Genomic DNA, 17,270 nt, shown 5'->3' on the forward strand with positions numbered 1-17,270 from the left:
AATACGATTTGGGCATCTTTTAACCGGTCAAGCCAAAACACGAATAACATTAGATGATCAAATCTATTTTTTAAGGTTCCTTGATTAAGAATAAAAGTGTTTTAACACAGCCATGGCACTCTAGATTGAAATTTAATATTCAATCCTGTTTTAAGCAAAAAAGTCAAAAGTTGACATATGATATGTCATTCTATACAGAATGTCATTTTCTATCGAATAAAGTAAGAAATACCATGGGTGCCATTTAAAAATCAAAAATTGTATTCATTTCCAGTGACTACAACAGGAAGTGGTCGAAAAGAATTGAATACGTCAATCAATTCTAATTCATGTCATATACTAACAGAAAAAAATATATGAAATCTTGTTTTTTTATTTGAAAAAATAAAAAAAGTTATAGAGGTATAGCCACTTTTGAGACGCACCCGGTATAAATTATTTTAATTTTTAACAATTTCTAAAGCTTCTTTAAATCTAACAAGCGCAATAAGCTAGTACAATTCTTATAAATTTCTCTGACTTATCAACAATTGTCATAAAATCTGCATAGTTTAATAATTCTGATAACAATCCAAAACTTGTAGCAAACGAAAAACAACTCGAAAATTCATGAGACATACTTGGCTCGGAATATTTTCTTATTGATATGTGCGTTACAGAATCCCATATTTCATCTTCTTAATCCAGTTCAGGTATTAGTAAGCAATTCCCATTTTAAACCTATATCCACTATCCCTTTCCCAGCTGATGCCTGTATTAAACTCAAAGCAAACGCAGCTAAAGTTACAGCAACTTCCAGATAGATGGCGTAACAAATCCTGACCACGCCCGCCACGTTAGCCACGCCTCCGCTTGCCGTGAAGTCCAGAGGAAACATGAAGGAGTGTAGTGCGTCCCTGCCTCTTACAAAACCAAAGCAAACCACGCCAATCAGGTAGAAAATCAGGATGCAAATGAAGGGGAATATTTTGAGCCAGCGCGGCCGGGGAAGTACCGCGGGTACGTCGGTGGGCGTGGCCCGGAAGGCGAGGCGTTGCATCTTTACGGCCGTGAGGTTGCCTACGTTGAGGACAAGTAGGAAGTGTAGAGGGATGCCAACGAGGGCGAAGAAGACAGCAGTGCCTCGGCCTAGGGGAGTGCGGGGTACCGGAGCTCCGAAACCTGGAAAACAGATAATAGAGATAACTTTAATTTAGGATATAGCATACAGGGTGTTCGTAAATGACCTGCTAATATTTAAGGGGGTGATTTTTGGACCTATTCTAAGAAGAAAACTTCATATGAATATATGTCCTAAACATCTTAACTTTTTAGATAAAGGGTGGTAAAATTTTCAGTTTTTTTCCAAAATATCTCTGATGGTACATTTGATACACGTCTTCCATGCATCAAAAAGCTTATTTTGGTATACAATTATCATAATTAATTTATTTTTGTTTCCTGAAATATTTTGATTAAAAGAAAATATGTAAAAATGGACTTTCACGTGACTAAAAGTTAGGTTAGGTTAGTTATTTGATATATGAACTACACTTGCGTGCATAGAAATCGGCCCAAGGCAAACTTTTGAAGTTAACTATATAATTTTTGGAATCTATTTGTCAGATTAAGAAAAAAATACATGCTGTTTGATAGACAATTTCATGTTCTTTGAAAAGCGTTTAGAGATATTAATTTGTATTTTCGTTTCTTTGGATTAAAATTAGTAAATTAATGCATGAAACAATTATCATTTTTTATTACTAAGAAGTATGTTATTATTTATTTATTTATTTATGGACAATTAATTAAACTAAATTTTCAATAATGGGTATGACCCCCTCTTGCTCTAACAACATCTTTCATACGATTTGGCAAAGATTCGATCAAATTTGATATTGTTTCTTGTGGGATGTTAAGCCACCTCTATTGCAACAGTGAGCTCTGGGATAGAAGTTGGGGCTCTTCGTCTAGTACGAATTCTTCGTTTTAGCTCATCCCATAAATGTTCTATCGGGTTTAAGTCTGGACTGCATGCTGGCCATTCCATAACCCGAAATCTGACTTCTGAAATGTAATCGTGTACGATTCTTTATGTGTGTGCCCTCGCATTGTCATGCATAAAAGCGAATTCGTTTCCAATGTAGCCGACCTAAGGTACCACATGAACTGCTAAAATCTCCTCAATATACCTAGCACCAGTTAAACCTCCTCTCCTGTGCCGACGGTCGCCCCAACGAATGAAAACTGAGTCGGTTCGCGCAGTCATAGAAATTGCATCCCATATCATGCAGGAACCACCTCCATAAGCAATCCGCTCCTCATTGCAGCATTCTGCGAATCGCTCAGCTGGCCTCCGGTACACTTTTCTTCTCTGGTCGCTACCATAGAGGCATATCTTGGTCTCATCTGAGAATAAAACAGATTCCCATTGTTCTAGTGTCCAATTCAGATGTTCCAGTGCAAAACGCAGGCGTGCTTGACGATAAACTGGGGTAAGTTTTGGACCAATTGCGGGTGTTTTGGGGGTCATGTTACTTTCCTTCAATCTTCGTCTTACTGTCCACTGACTAATAGCCACTCCTCGTGTTTCACGGAGCTGTTGTTGCACCTGAATAGCATTAACACGCCGATTTCTTAAGATGGTTGACACAATAAAGCGGTCATTACGATTCGTTGTATATCTCGTTCTACCAGTTTCAGGTCGACTACGAAAGGATCGAGTCTCCTCATACCGTTCATACACTCTTCGAACCGCTCCACGTGTCATATGTAGTTGCCGAGCTACAGCTCTCTGTTTAAGTCCATTTTCGATTAAAGCGATTACTTGGGCGGCTTTTTCCGGTGTTGTATGCATTAAATTGAAACACTAATCAAACAATGAAACACAACTAATCAAAGAATAAAAGAACAATGTGAAAATTTCGATTACAAAGGCAGTAACTGCAATATTTGACAAGTTTATTATTCTTATTGTCACCACAACTCAAATACCTTTATTTGTTTGCCCATTGGTACGCATATAAACGATAAATACCCTTTATAAATCTATGCTCATATTAAATTGTCTTTGAAACAGCTCATATTTTTTACTTGCTCTGATAGATAGATTCTAAAAGACACAGTTAAAACCAAAAGTTCACAGTGGGCCGATTTCTATGCACGTAAGTTTATATATGTCTACATGAAACTGTTTAATTACGTAACCGCCGATGACTTGCAGCTATGACAAGACGATAAGAGAGTATACAGAAGATAGCCCAGTTAGTCTTATAGCTAGTCTAACAGTTAGTCTGATAGATAGTCTTATAGTGAATTTTGTAATTAGAAGTCTAGACTATCTGTGACATTGTATTTACCTAAGGTAGTCAGCAGCGACACGCTGAACAGTATACAGCCTGGATAGGTCCAGATGTTCCCCCCGCCCCCTTCACCGAAGCCCGCGCCCACTGCTTCCAGGAAGAGCGTCTCGTGCTTCTCGAAGTACTTGTGGATGATCTTGGGCCAGGTTTCCAGATGGTCCTCGGTCTGATGTAGCTCGGTGGCGAGGGAATGAGATAGATCTTTCTGGATCTTGGCCAGGGTCTCGCTTTGTTTCAACTCTCTTGGACCTGGAACGAGATGAACTTCAGAGAATTATGGCTGATTTATTATTTATTTTTTATTTTTAACCTTTAACAAGCGCTAACTTTAGGCCAGTAAGCGAGGATAAAAATAGGGTATTACCTCCGAATTCTTAACACCCGCACCGATTGACGTGAAATTTTAACAGTGAATAGAGATATATGTAAGAAACAAAAGGTACATAGTAGCGTTGTGTGCTTTCACCCTAAGGATGACTACCACCTTCTCGGGGGTGAAAAATAAATCGTTCTATTGCTGCCAAAAGTCACTAACAGAAATCGTAGTTAATGACTGTTTCAATCGATTCTCCGCTTGAATATACAGGGTCCGGCAATAGTGCGTCGGGCATCTGTAACTCCTAGAATAAAAAACTTGAGAATTTTGTTTAAGTGCGAACCTAAAGTATGTGCCAGGATGTATTTCAAGAAAATATTTTAACTTCTATAGGGTGGCTCCAAAAAGTGTGAGTGGACCTTGATGATTTTTTTTAAATGGAATACCCTGTATATTATTGCATTTTTGGTTTCCTTTCAGATCACTTTACATAACCCTAAGATATGAATAAATATATTTTGATAGTTTCAGAGATATTAAAAAATAAATAAAAAATATGTATTTTTCAGCCCTTCTTAAAAAAATTATTAAAAATACAAGAACTGTCCTGAAATCAAAACTATATTAGGTATTTACTTTAGATAGTCTGTTCTTATTCGAGATAGAGAGAGAAAAACAAGAGAAAAAAATCAGTGGCGCACATATTTTATTTTCCAGTTATAATTTAACCCATATCCCTGGGTTACTACAATTACTACTGGAGGACTCACTATATAATATGTACTATTGGTGAATATGTCGACATTTTTTTAGTAAAAATATTATAGTAACTTATTTTACCCTCAAAATTTTATTCAAATCACTAGAATCACTTGGAAGAAAATTATACTAAATAAAAAAAATGAAGAATTTAATCTTCTGTAGCTTAAAAACTACAGCCTATGTTGGTATAAAAATAAATCACGTGAGATGGCATATGTTTTTTAAACACCCTGTAGAGGTACGGGATTTTATTATAAGTAGTTGCAACACTTCCAACTTAAAAAACTTGAAAATATTGCTCATCAAAAATCATTTAAAACATTACTACGATGTATTATAAAATAAAGTTAGAGGGGTTTAAAAAAACAGTATATTAAAAACTAATTAACCAAACTATGAAACGTGAGGTAAATTAAACTAAAAATATATAGAAAGAAATTAACAGAAGAAAAGATCGTGTATTAGATTAGTTGGATCGATGCTAATTATATGTGTTAAGATCTAAAATGTCCTAACGTAAAACATAAAAGAAACATTAAAAACATAAAATAGGTTTAGAAAAACACTTATTTTTGCCATAATTCCCATCAAGATAATATATTTTCCTTCAAATAACTGCAAATAGCTCTCAAGTTCTCTAATTAATTATACTAAATGCGCTAAAAACACAAAATAAAGTTCTAGAAAGATATTAATTAAATGCTGGACATAATTCTGTTCAAGATAATGTAGTTTTCTTAGAAAATTGTTAATGTTCTAGTGCGTGCAGAATAAGATAATGAACGAAAATGTATAGTTACAAACTTGGGTGACAGTTCCTCAGACATTATAACGACTTTATTTCACTTAGTTAATTTATTTTAGAAGTCATTGTATTTTTAATAAGTAATTATCATAATACCGGGGGCAAAAGTGGCTCATCCCTATAGCTTTTTTATTTTTTTGAGATAAAAAAAATGAAATTTGGTAATTTAAATGGTACCCTCGGATTTTTTTTTGGTATTTTTTATCTTATTTCATAGAAAATGACATTCTGGATAGAATGACATATACATTTATAAATGCAGGGCCGTTCCTGGCGAGCGTGCAGTGCGTGCACGCACGTAGGCGCAACATTTTGTGGGCGCAAAATCAAAGTGTCAATTAGTACTTTGTAACAAAAAACCGATACGCTTTCTTGTTAATAAACAAATACTTAAACATACATCATAGGATAAAGTTTGCTTAGCGTCTTTTTTGCGTTGGCCGCACCGAATAAACAAGTCTAGGGCAATCTGTCGGCAACACATTGATCTCATCTATTTATTTTTCATTTTATTCATTTTATGGAAAGCACTGTTCATTAAAATGTTGTATCCTATGTTATAGGGCTTGTTATAGGGCGTGTTTCCTGTCTCACAATATACCGTTTGTGTCCGGGAAGGGATCATAGTTTCATAGTTGTCGATTTTCGACAGAAATCAGTGCATGTATATTATTTCGTATATTTTTCATTTTATTGATTTTATGAAAAGCACTGTTCATTAAAATGTTCTATCCTATGTTATAGGGCTTGTTTCGCTCTACAATTTCCTGTCTTACAATGTACCGTTTGTGTCCGGGAAGGATTCATAGTTTCATAGTTGTCGATTTTCGAAAGAAATCAGTACATGTATATTATTTCGTATATTTTTCATTTTATTGATTTTATGAAAAGCACTGTTCATTAAAATGTTGTATCCTATGTTATAGGGCTTGTTTCTCTCTACAATTTTCTGTCTCACAATATACCGTTTGTGTCGGGGAAGGGATCATAGTTTCATAGTTGTAGATTTTCGAAAGAAATCAGTACATGTATATTATTTCGTATCCAGCAAGATCGAAACAGAAGTATGAATATACATACTCTAAGTATGAAAAATGGTGTATCGAAAAGAAAGTACACAACTATGGAAATGAAAAGGTACTCATAACATATTTTTCCAATTTAGTTCAAAATAAATGTTTTACAAAATATTTTTTCTCTTTGGTAGTCATCTAAACAAGGAGTGCGGTAATGAAAATGCGTGAGTTAAGAGCTTCTTAACTCACTGTCGTAGATAAATATAGTTATAGTTATAGAATTTTTTTAAGTCCTAAAGGTCAAAACGCGTTTCTATGGCGATATCATTTATATTTCATTCTTTAACATCTTATTTTTTACTGTTATAATATCTTATTTAGTTATAATAGCTATTTATAATAACTTAGTTATAATAAAAAAATATAATAAACTTATCACCCTTTCCGTAGAAACGATCTAAATAAATTTTATATTTTACTTAAATTTTACATTTTAAAACAGCAATAAATATGACGCTAATTAAAATTCTATGAAATCTGTCAAAGCGAATGAAATCCATATGAAATCGAAATAATATTACCATAGAAACACTTTTTGATTTTTAAGACTTTTTACACAGTTCATTTTTTTAGCAGAAAAAAATCAACTGTGTTTTCATGTTTTTTTTTAACTTTCTGCAACAATTTTTATGAAGAATGCATTTTTCTGAAAATGCCAATAATAAAAAAGTTTTTCCTTTTGTAGAGACAATCCGGGGACATACTGTAGATTGAAATTTAAATATTATCTTTTTTAAGTCGGTGCCAAATCAAAAGTTGTAGTCATTTCTGCTGAAACAGGAAGTGACCGAAACTAATTGAATACGTCATTCATTTATGACATATATATTCGTCAGTCATTTATGACATTTACTAACATACCAAATCCCGTTTTTTTATCTGAAAATATAGGGGTAAGCTACTTTTGAAAAACACCCGTTATACAAAAAGAACAAATCGATTGGAAATGAACAAATTATAGTCAATTCTTGGACAATATATACATAAATTAAACATTTATATCTAATAACAGGTAACTAAAATTGAAATAAAATCTATGTAATAATATCATCTGTTGTTTCATTTCACTCTGTTAATCAATATTTTTGATATAATTTTAGAACAATTCTCAAGAAATGCGATTACTATTTTATTATGACGTTTTCGTAGGTGTAGATAAACTATATTCATGACAGGTTTGGATGATGCGTAATTAACACAGACAATTAAAAGGAGTGTCAGGATAAAAGGATTTTAATTAAATTTTGTAATTGCCTCTGAAATTTGTACATATACCAAACCTATAAATAAACAAAAATATGTCCTCGCATGTACGATGTACGACGCGGAAGACATGCATTAAAAAACTATACAAATTTTTTTCCTGGAATTTTTCTATAAGTCAATAAAAAAGACTAAACAAACAAGCCAAATTTTGAAGCAAACCTATGAAGAGTGCGGTGAGGGTCCTTAGCAATAGAAGAGCTGAAACATATGCTCAGACAGTCTGGCGGCACTTGGGGCGCTTATGAGCCCAAAGGTATCGTCGAGACTCGTCTGGGAATGCCTAGGTGAACTGGGAGCTCTGGCACGAAGGAACAGAATTAAATTATTTTGGGTGCCGGGCCACAGCGGCATCCAAGGCAACCAAAAAGCCGATGAGCTAGCTAGGCAAGGATCATCGGCATTCTATCTTGGTCCAGAGCCCGTTCTGGGAATACCCAAATGTATAGCCCGTAGTGCACTAAAACTCTGGATCAGGAAAAAGCAGAATGTCCACTGAAGAAATAGACAGGGGCATAGGCACAGCAAGGCCTTTATCCAAAGAGCTAGCTCTAAAACCGCAAAAGAACTGCTAATGCCTAGCAGGAATAAAGTGCGGATTACAATAGGCCTCTTGACAGGACACATGACTGTCAAATGTTACCTGAATAAGCTCAACCTGCTTCCCCTAGGAGATGCAAGACCTTGTCGTTGGTGGGAAAGCTCCTGGTCAGGTGCTGGGGGGAATCCCCTCTAGCACTTGGCTTGGTCTAAGAAGCATCTCACTCATCGTCTTGTCCCTGACTGTAGTGTCGTGGCCAGGGAATTGCACCAAGACATATAACGATACCGGGCGGGGCTACGAACAGCCTCAACCTTGGGGCACCCCATTGTATTTTACCACTTACTTCTACATGCGGGGCTCTGTAGAAGTGGACCGACTGTCCCTAGCGACTCATAGGAACACTATGAGATCTGGTAATAATAGTAATAAAAACATCACCGGTGAAGCTGTGGGGAAACCCCTAGCGACACTGGGAACAGTAACAATGAAAGTTCCAAGGGGCCAAACCCAAAGAGAACTACAGGAGAGGTGGCTGACACTTGCGTGAGACCATCCTCCGCAAGTGGCATACAAGCTACCACCTCCTCCAAGGGTCGGGAGCCTACCTCCTACCTCTAAACCCAACAGGCGACACAAGCTACCGTTTCGTCTACCCGGCCTGAGTCGTAGCTCCTCGACTGTGAGGGACACGGGTCTCCGTATGAAGTCCTGGGACTGTATGATGAGTTGTAACTCAAGAAAGGGGGACACAATAGATCTCTAAGGTCGCAGAGATTAACCCCCCTCCCACTTATTCTAAGCTCAACCTGTATCAAGGAAGTCTTTGCTGCAGACTCTGCATCCTGAAACATCGGAGCACATCAGGCTCTGGACAGTCAGGCACATCAGTCACTGCGAGGCTCTGGATCGCAAGCGATACTTTTTATTTGGGAAAGCTAGGCTGGAACCTGAGGAACCTTCTACCTAATATAGGGAATATAAAAAATACCTTCAGTGGCTGGGGCGGAAATTATTGTACCAGGGGATGTCGATCAAACTGTTCTCTGGTAAATTTATTATATGTGACATTAATGAAGTAAATAGATTACTAGAGTAGTTAGATGAGTGCCCATTTTCATTTTATATTATTACTCAAAATCACTATTGTACCGGGTGGCCAACTAAGAATGGACGCTGGCTGTATCTCAGAAACTACTTACCGTACAACTTTAGGAAAAAAATTCTAATAAGTAAATCGACCAAGAGAAATCGCTGGAAATTATTTTCAAATTCGAAAAATGTCCGCTAGAGGGCGTTTCTCTGATAGCCAATCAGAAAACAGTTTTTTTTTCAAAAATAGGCAGGTGAACAGGTATTTTAAATATTACTGTTGTAATCATCGAGAAATTTGTAATTTTTTTTATATAATGTATTTTGCTCTATCTCATAAAATAAAGTGGTGGGGGAAGGTTAAACTTGTTTTTATTAAAATATGGATAACTCTGGTTTAGGTTAGCCGATTTAAACAAACTAGGGCTCGTTTAAAAGACATTTTCTTCTTTAATTATCTTCAGTATAAATTTTGTTTCCATAGACTTTTTCGTGGTAGCTAGAGGGCACTTGTTTGACATCATAACAGATATTGCGCTTTTGCATAAAAAAATAAATAGGAGGCTATATTTCTCTTTCACACACAGTTAAATAGAGCACAAAATTTTCAAAATATCAGCGCAAACCGCAACTCTCCATCTTCTCTCTAACCGGTGATGTTAAGAGAACAAATCATGTTAGGCTGTCGCTAAGGATTATATGGTCTAAAAATTATAGTAGTAGGCTAGGAAACAAAAAGAGGTAAAATGGTTTCGTCAAAATATCAAAACATAAATTCTAATTTCATTTTAATACCATTTAATTGTTATTTATCTATGTTCGTGAGGCGACCCCATAAATTAAAACCCAGGCATATTGAATCCGATGACCTAGCGGGCTAGAAAGAAATTGCTTTATTGTCATAAAAAATTTTACAGTTTTGTTGACAAAGCTTAAAAAAAAAGAATATAAAAAACATACAAAACTTCACTTAACAATAGAAAAACATATAAAACTAACAGCAAACATACAAAACTAAAACAATACTTTATACAATTATAGAAATTGTACATTGTCAAAAATTTATTTACTTAAATATAAATAAAATATAAACATACATGTAAATAAACAACTGTATATAATGTCAATACTAAATTTAAATGGATAGAAAACAAAATCATTTCTTAAATTTAGTGAATGTGTGTTAAATTTAGAACCCTAGATTATTAATAAAAAATCGTTAACCGTGTAAAAGGCTTTCTCCAGTAAGTATGATCTCAAGGCTCTGCGAAATGCAGGAAAGGATGAAATGGAATTAATTTCAGATGGCAGATGATTGTGCATTTTTTTGCATTGTACAATATGGAACTCTTTACTAACTCAGAGTGAGGGGTTGGCAGATACATGTTATGCTCTGCGTTCCTAATTGGATAGCCATGAACTGGCCTAGAGAAATACTCGATACGTGCTTGCGAACTAGGCAGACGGATTCGAGTATGAATAGGGAAGGAAGAGTTAATATTTTATATCTTTTAAACAAGTCCCGGCAGTGAGCACGACTGGTTAGCCTCAGTGAATATCGCACAGCTCTCTTTGTAATTTGAAGATACGCTCAAATTGAGGTCGCACAACACGCACCCCAGAATGGAAGTGCGTATCGGAGATGCGACTCAAAAGGGCATAATAGACTGTCCTAGATGTTGACAAATTAAGCACATTAGCAACTGATCTAAGTGCGAAACAGGCAGAACTTAATTTTTTAGCTAAAGCATCGATGTGCAAATCCCATTTTAAATAGTTGTCCACAACAAGGCCTAAAAATTTCACAGAATCAACGACGTCAATGGTGGTATTATCAAGTTGAAAAGGTAGCAACGTACTTTTTATATGATAAGACTTTAGTTTTAGAGACGTTGAGACACAGATAATTAGAATCGCACCATGTTTTTATGTTGATTAAGTCACTGGAAATGGTTCTATGAAGTGCCGTGGTGTCCGAGCTGCTCCATGTGAAACAAGTATCATCCGCGAAGAGACAGATTTTACCACTGATGTCCAGACTAGCAATATCGTTGATAAACAACAGAAACAAAATAGGACCTAGCACTGAGCCCTGGAAATATGCTGCTCCAGCGCCTCTATCTACTAAAGTAAGTGGTATCTAAGAAGCCCCACACATTCATAGTAAAATAAGCGGCACAACTGCGCCAACTGCATCAACTACGCCAACTGCATTCATGCTGATGAAATTGGAACAAATGCAATTTCATCATGATAAATCCCCTAACAAAATTGGCAATTTATCTCTTAGAAAGTATGGATAGTTCATTTATTAAAATATTATTTTTATTTTTTATTTTAATAAAAGCAAGTTTAACCTTCCCCCACCACTTTATTTTATGAGATAGAGCAAAATACTCCATAACAAAAAAAATATAAATTTCTCGATTATTACAATAGTAATATTTAAAATACCTCTTCACCTGCATATTTTTGAGAAAAACCCTGATTGGCTATTACAAAAGCACCTCCTAGCGGTCGTTTTTCGAACTTGGAAATAATTTCCAGCGATTTCTCTTGGCCGATTTACTTATTACAATTTTTTTCCCAAAGTTATACGATAAGTAGTTTCTGAGATACAGCCGGCGTCCATTCTTAGTTGGCCACCCGGTACATTTCATGGTTGTTACCTATAAAATGTAGAAGGAATTATTGTACCTTAATTCCCCGTTAATAATATCCCAAGAGAGTTATGGATCTATTTATGGTTAGCGTAACCAAGTCGATATAAGCTTATATTAATTGAGTAAGAAATAAATTTATTAATATGAATCAGTTTTCGAACTGACAAACAAGTACATCAGTCATGTTTTAAATTACCCAAAACCCCCAAAAAAAGTTAAACGCAATAAACATTGAGTTTCAAGCCATTTAGGAAACGAGAGCCAACTTTAAACACAGTTCGAGACATGCAAAGTTCGTGATACCTACCACACATCACCGCAAACCGCAATAAGTTCACTTTTAATGTTTGTTCCTTGGCACAAAACTGTTACCTGAATTACGTCTATCGATTTTTCAGCCAAAATCGGTATTAAAACATACTTACAATATATAAAAATTTTGTTATGCTTAGTACAATACGAAAAAAACGGCGTCAGCGATGGCTATGAAATGAAGAACGCTGTCATTTTATATAAAATTATATGGGGAATGTCAACGATGTTCATTTCCAAGCCCTACAGTCCAATTGGACGGTGTTTTTCTTCGATCATACAGTATTAAATAGCATGGCTTGGTGCACTTCAGTTGATTTCAACAAATTCCGACTGCAGCGCTTCAATGGCAGAATTCAGAAATTATTAGTATGTATTTCACGCCGCAGCGCCGTAACGCTGTTTCGGGTAGTAAAAAATAAGTAAAAAAGAATTCGAACTAGGCGTCGTATTGTGTTTCTCGTGACAATTTCAAATGTTACTAAAATTGCCGAAAAAATGTTAACGCGTAAAGGAGAGCGTAATTAGGGCGTTGTTGGGTGCAATAACATTCAATAACTCAACTTTCCCGTATATTCAACTTTTTTTTAATTAAACCATATAATTGGACAAACAATTTCAAGCAAGTTGATTTATATCTCAGTTGACTACGGTATGGACTCACAGAAAATTATACAGCAATAAAAATATAAAAGTGTGTTTACACTTTTATGTTTTGATATAAAAATGTTTAGACTCCTACACACTCCTATACAAGTCTTTGTATTCAGTTAGTTGATATCGCATTTATTCTTATGGTATTACTGTGGTATTACAACTTAACAAGTATAGCTAGAGACGTGAGAAATATAAAATAACACGCGACCGGTGCTATCCCCAAGTCTCTCCCTATATTTGTACAACGGTACCTTCTGTCTTGAAGAAGGCATATGCTCCTAACAAGGCCCAAGTAATCACTATTATAGTCAGTCCAACCTGGGACAGTATCCACTGACTGACCAGTTTCATACAGCAATGGCACTTCAGCATACAACTCGCATCCGAGTGGCTTATTTTAAAATCACAGTCCGTTCGAGGCCAAAATCTTAATCTGTAAAGAAAAAATTATTGTAGATAACTAGTAAATACAGGGTGAAACCGTTCATATCACGTGAAAGCTCCAAGGAGAACTACAATTTATATACCTACTACAATAAATAATCTACAGCCATTTTTAAAAATATATGGAGTTCTGCAGGGTTTCTCCAAAAAGTTACATATTAAACTTGTGTTTTATGTAACCGAACATCTTATACAGAATTGGTCCGAACTGCATTCCGGAAAACTTCGGCAGCATATTCTGCAGATAAAATAACTAAAAAGTTCTCATAAATGTATGCCCTAAAATGATTAGTTTCGGAAATACAGGGTGTAGAAGTTTCATTTTTATTTCGATTTTTTCCAAATAATTTATGAAGTAACATCAATATTTGGATGAAAATTGGTATCTGGGAGTTTTTTGACATGATAAATTTGATTTTGATGTAAAACACATGTAGGTGGCCCCTCTACAAGTAGGAGTCATATTTACACCAAAATCAAATTTCTTATATCAAAAAACCCCCAGACACCAATTTTCATCCAAATATTGACGTCACTTCAGAAATTATTTGGACAAAATCGAAACAAAAATGAAACATCTACACCCTGTATCTCCGAATCAAACCATTTTTAGGACATTCATTTATACGAACTTTCTACTTTATTTTATCTGCAGAATATGCTGCTGAAGTTCCCGGAATACAATTCGGACCACCCGGTATATTAATTGATTTTTGGAATTTTAGGAAAAAATAGAGGTGAGTTTCATTAGAGAAACACATATCTAAAATGTAGGGGTTTTGAAATATTTGATATTTTTTAAAAATGAAGAGCACATTTTAAATTTCAATAAAAGCTACTTAAAATTGTAAATTACCCGCTATAGCTTAATATGTAGTTAAAATAACCATTTTTCTTTAAATCGAATTAAACCTTGACTCGAAAGGTTATACAGAGTGAGACAAAATTAATATTAAACATTGGCCACTTTTATAAGCAAGGTACTCTTTTATTTTAAGTGGAACACCCAGTATATTATTTCGATATTCAATAGATAATTCATGTGTCTTCAAAATACTATTATTTTATGATGTTTGTCAGTAGATCTTTATTATTTGATAAAATTTAGGTGCCTCTAATCCTCTAATATAGCTGACATTACTTCATAATGATCATACTTATCCATTAAAAGGAAAAAAATTCTCATAAACTTGGCAGTGTTTACAAAACTCGACCAACTACTGGCGACAACATGATAGAAACTCCACATTTGCCGCTTAATGTGAAAAGATCTTTTGAAAAGAGAATCATTTTATACAGTGAACAAGAAGGAAAGCATGATCATTTTATTTCATCTACCTATTTTTTGTCACATTCTGTCACAAAAAAATGGAATTGTTTTGCTTTCTGAGATTTTCTTAGACACACAATGCTCAATGGAACGAAATATGCTGGGAATAACCAAGAAAGACCGTAAAAGAAAAGAGTGGATACGATAAAAGAACCAGGTATGTCAATCCCTCAAGTGGCAGGACACCTGGCAAGAAGAATGAACAACAGATGGACCACAAAAATTACAGCATGGTACCCAGGAAGAATTAAGAGACCTAGAGGAAGGCTTAACCTGGGATGGGACTATAATATTAGAAAATTAGCAAGGATATACCTATAACTTGGACCTGCACAGCCAACAATAATTGGTCAGCTATAATTGGAAAAGGTTGATTAAGCAGAGAATGATGATCATGAGGTGATCATGATAAATGTGAGTATAATTTTATTATTTGTATGTTTTAATAATGCTTAGCCATGAATAAGTATAAAAAATTGTGTTTAGATTGTTTTTAAAGGAAATTTTTGTATTTTAGGTTAGCTTTTAACCAACTGAAAATTGAAATAGATAAAACCAGGATAAATATATTCTTAATCTAATGATAAAATCACAAATAATATTTAGTATTCATTATTCTTAATATTCTTTTAATGATTTATAACATTTGATATTAATAAAATAATGGACATTATACAAGAGGTACGTTTCTCATGTTATATTTATTACAACTGATTTTTATTTTTACTACCTTGCAAACGATTAGATATAGATTTCATATTGACGTATAATTAACAATATTGTTAATATATCCCAAATTAGTACTTTCTTGAACGTTACATTAGCAACGTTTCAATAATATTGTGAAATGTTCTCACGAGGTTGTGACAAGGTTTCAGTAAACTTGTATCAACATTATTTATTTCAACCTTGCACTGCAATGTTATTCGGCGGAAGATTAAGCTACCCTGCCACCTTGCATGGCTTGCATATACCTCCCTGCAATGAAAAAATCAATGTTATACCTTGCTTTGCGAAGTTTGGCAATGTTGCAGCAATAAAATTATGCTTGTTGGTTTCAACGGTAATTCTATATCCTCTAATTTTTGATAAATTAACGATAAACATATCACAGCCACCTTGAATTTTATGAAATAATAAAGTTCTATTGACCCTAAATCATAAAAATTAAAAGATCTAGGAAAATCTTGGAAAGCAAAACAATTCAACTGTTTTTTTATACTTACCTATAAGGCACTAAATGCGTAGTCTGCACACCTACATCACTATAACTTTCCGTCTTCTTACTGTTATCCCTCAATCCAATTTCTATATGATCCACGTCCACAATAAAATCACTATTTCCACCACCGCCATTTTTCATTTTACTCGAGTGTTCACCGCCTAAAAAATTCCAGAACTATAAATATAACACACCTTGTTACATGATGAAAATATTACAAAATGTTACAGATTAAAATATTCCTAACTCTCGATAAAATTAATTCGCGAGCACATAATTTTTTTATTACCATCATCGGTAGGATACGATTAATGTTAAATCTGCGAAAAAGCTAACATGCCATAAAATGAGTTAATTTCAATGTTAAATTTCGCATCTAGTCACGAGATTTAATAGTTATTTAACAATATTTTCTAGTTTGTAATGATTTTCGCACACGGATGTTCTGTATTCTGTCAAGATTTATTATAGCAACACAGAAGGATGATGTTTACTAATAGTAAACTGTAATCTATTTTTTATGTGTGTTTAACACACAAATTGTTAAGTAGCTATTAAAAAACTAGATGCAACCAATATACAGGGTGTTCCAAAAACATGTGTCGTCTCTTGTGGGGAAAGCTGCTTTGTTTTGTAGCTATAGGGGGTTAAAATCTTCATTTTTTTTTCAATTTATTTTTTTCTTCCAAATCTGTTTAGAGATTTAAATGAAATTTTCAGGGTGAAAGTTGCTATGAGTGCTACACGAGGTGCTACATATTTTAATGCAAAAAAAAGTGTCTACAGATTTACCAGGGACGTGCATATGGGTTATCACTGGAATATTTTGCTAAATAAACATGTGTGTCATTGATTTTTTTTCTCTTGGTAGCAAAATTGTGTAGGCTGTTTAAAGTCGATTAAAAGTTGTATAGTGATATTTTGTCGATTTCGATCTCCTCGATGAGATAACCGCAATTTTATTAATCACAATTAATTAAAATAAAATTAATAAATTATTTCTTTAGTCTTAAAATTTTTAACACTGATATTTCACAGTGTTTTAACACTGCTTACATGTGTTTCATAGACCTGCAGAAAGCATTTGATCGGCTTCAATTAGAAGATGTTGTACATTCACTTTATAACTTAATTAAAGTCATAGAAAATAGATACAGTGCTAACAAAATCCAAGCTAATATCCACGGGGATCTTACTGAACCAATACCTGTAGAGAAAGGCATACGATAAGGCGATTCATTAAGCCCACTTCTTTTTAATATTATCATGGACGAAATAATCAAACAAGTGCGCCATTTTGAATGGATACAAAATGGGAAACCGCAATATGACAATTCTATGTTATGCCGACGACGCTGTGCTATTCACAGAAAATGAGGACGGCCTCCAAAGACTATAGTATATCGCTTCAATCTAGTAGCAAAATCTTATAACATGATAATCTCT

General features: G+C 34.5%; 1 protein-coding gene across 2 annotated transcripts; it reads right to left on the bottom strand.

The window, feature by feature from the left end:
* Nucleotides 1-211: 211 nt before the first annotated feature.
* On the bottom strand, nt 212-16,158 carry LOC115888168 (potassium channel subfamily K member 4-like). Of its 2 annotated transcripts, none has more exons than XM_030907775.1 (5): nt 16,114-16,158; nt 15,829-15,985; nt 13,080-13,261; nt 3,339-3,590; nt 212-1,161 (listed from the first exon to the last, which is right to left on the bottom strand). In XM_030907775.1, the coding sequence occupies exons 2-5, from the start codon at nt 15,963-15,965 to the stop codon at nt 689-691; spliced, it is 1,044 nt and encodes a 347-aa protein (XP_030763635.1). In that variant the 5' UTR covers nt 15,966-15,985; nt 16,114-16,158; the 3' UTR covers nt 212-688. The 2 variants fall into 2 exon arrangements, with proteins under 2 accessions (XP_030763635.1, XP_030763634.1); XM_030907774.1 differs by lacking the exon at nt 16,114-16,158 and adding an exon at nt 16,043-16,113.
* Nucleotides 16,159-17,270: the final 1,112 nt, after the last annotated feature.

This window comes from Sitophilus oryzae, unplaced genomic scaffold (genome assembly GCF_002938485.1).
Source record: "Sitophilus oryzae breed Bouriz unplaced genomic scaffold, Soryzae_2.0 scaffold_684_pilon_pilon, whole genome shotgun sequence".
Lineage (NCBI taxonomy): Eukaryota > Metazoa > Arthropoda > Insecta > Coleoptera > Curculionidae > Sitophilus > Sitophilus oryzae.

Coding starts and splice junctions, on each gene's coding strand:
- LOC115888168 (XM_030907775.1), bottom strand. CDS start 15,965: ATGAAAAATGGCGGTGGTGGAAATAGTGATTTTATTGTGGACGTGGAT. Junction 13,262..15,828: donor ACGCATTTAGTGCCTTATAG/GTAAGTATAAAA, acceptor TTTTCTTTACAG/ATTAAGATTTTGGCCTCGAA. Junction 3,591..13,079: donor TGCCTTCTTCAAGACAGAAG/GTACCGTTGTAC, acceptor ATCTCGTTCCAG/GTCCAAGAGAGTTGAAACAA.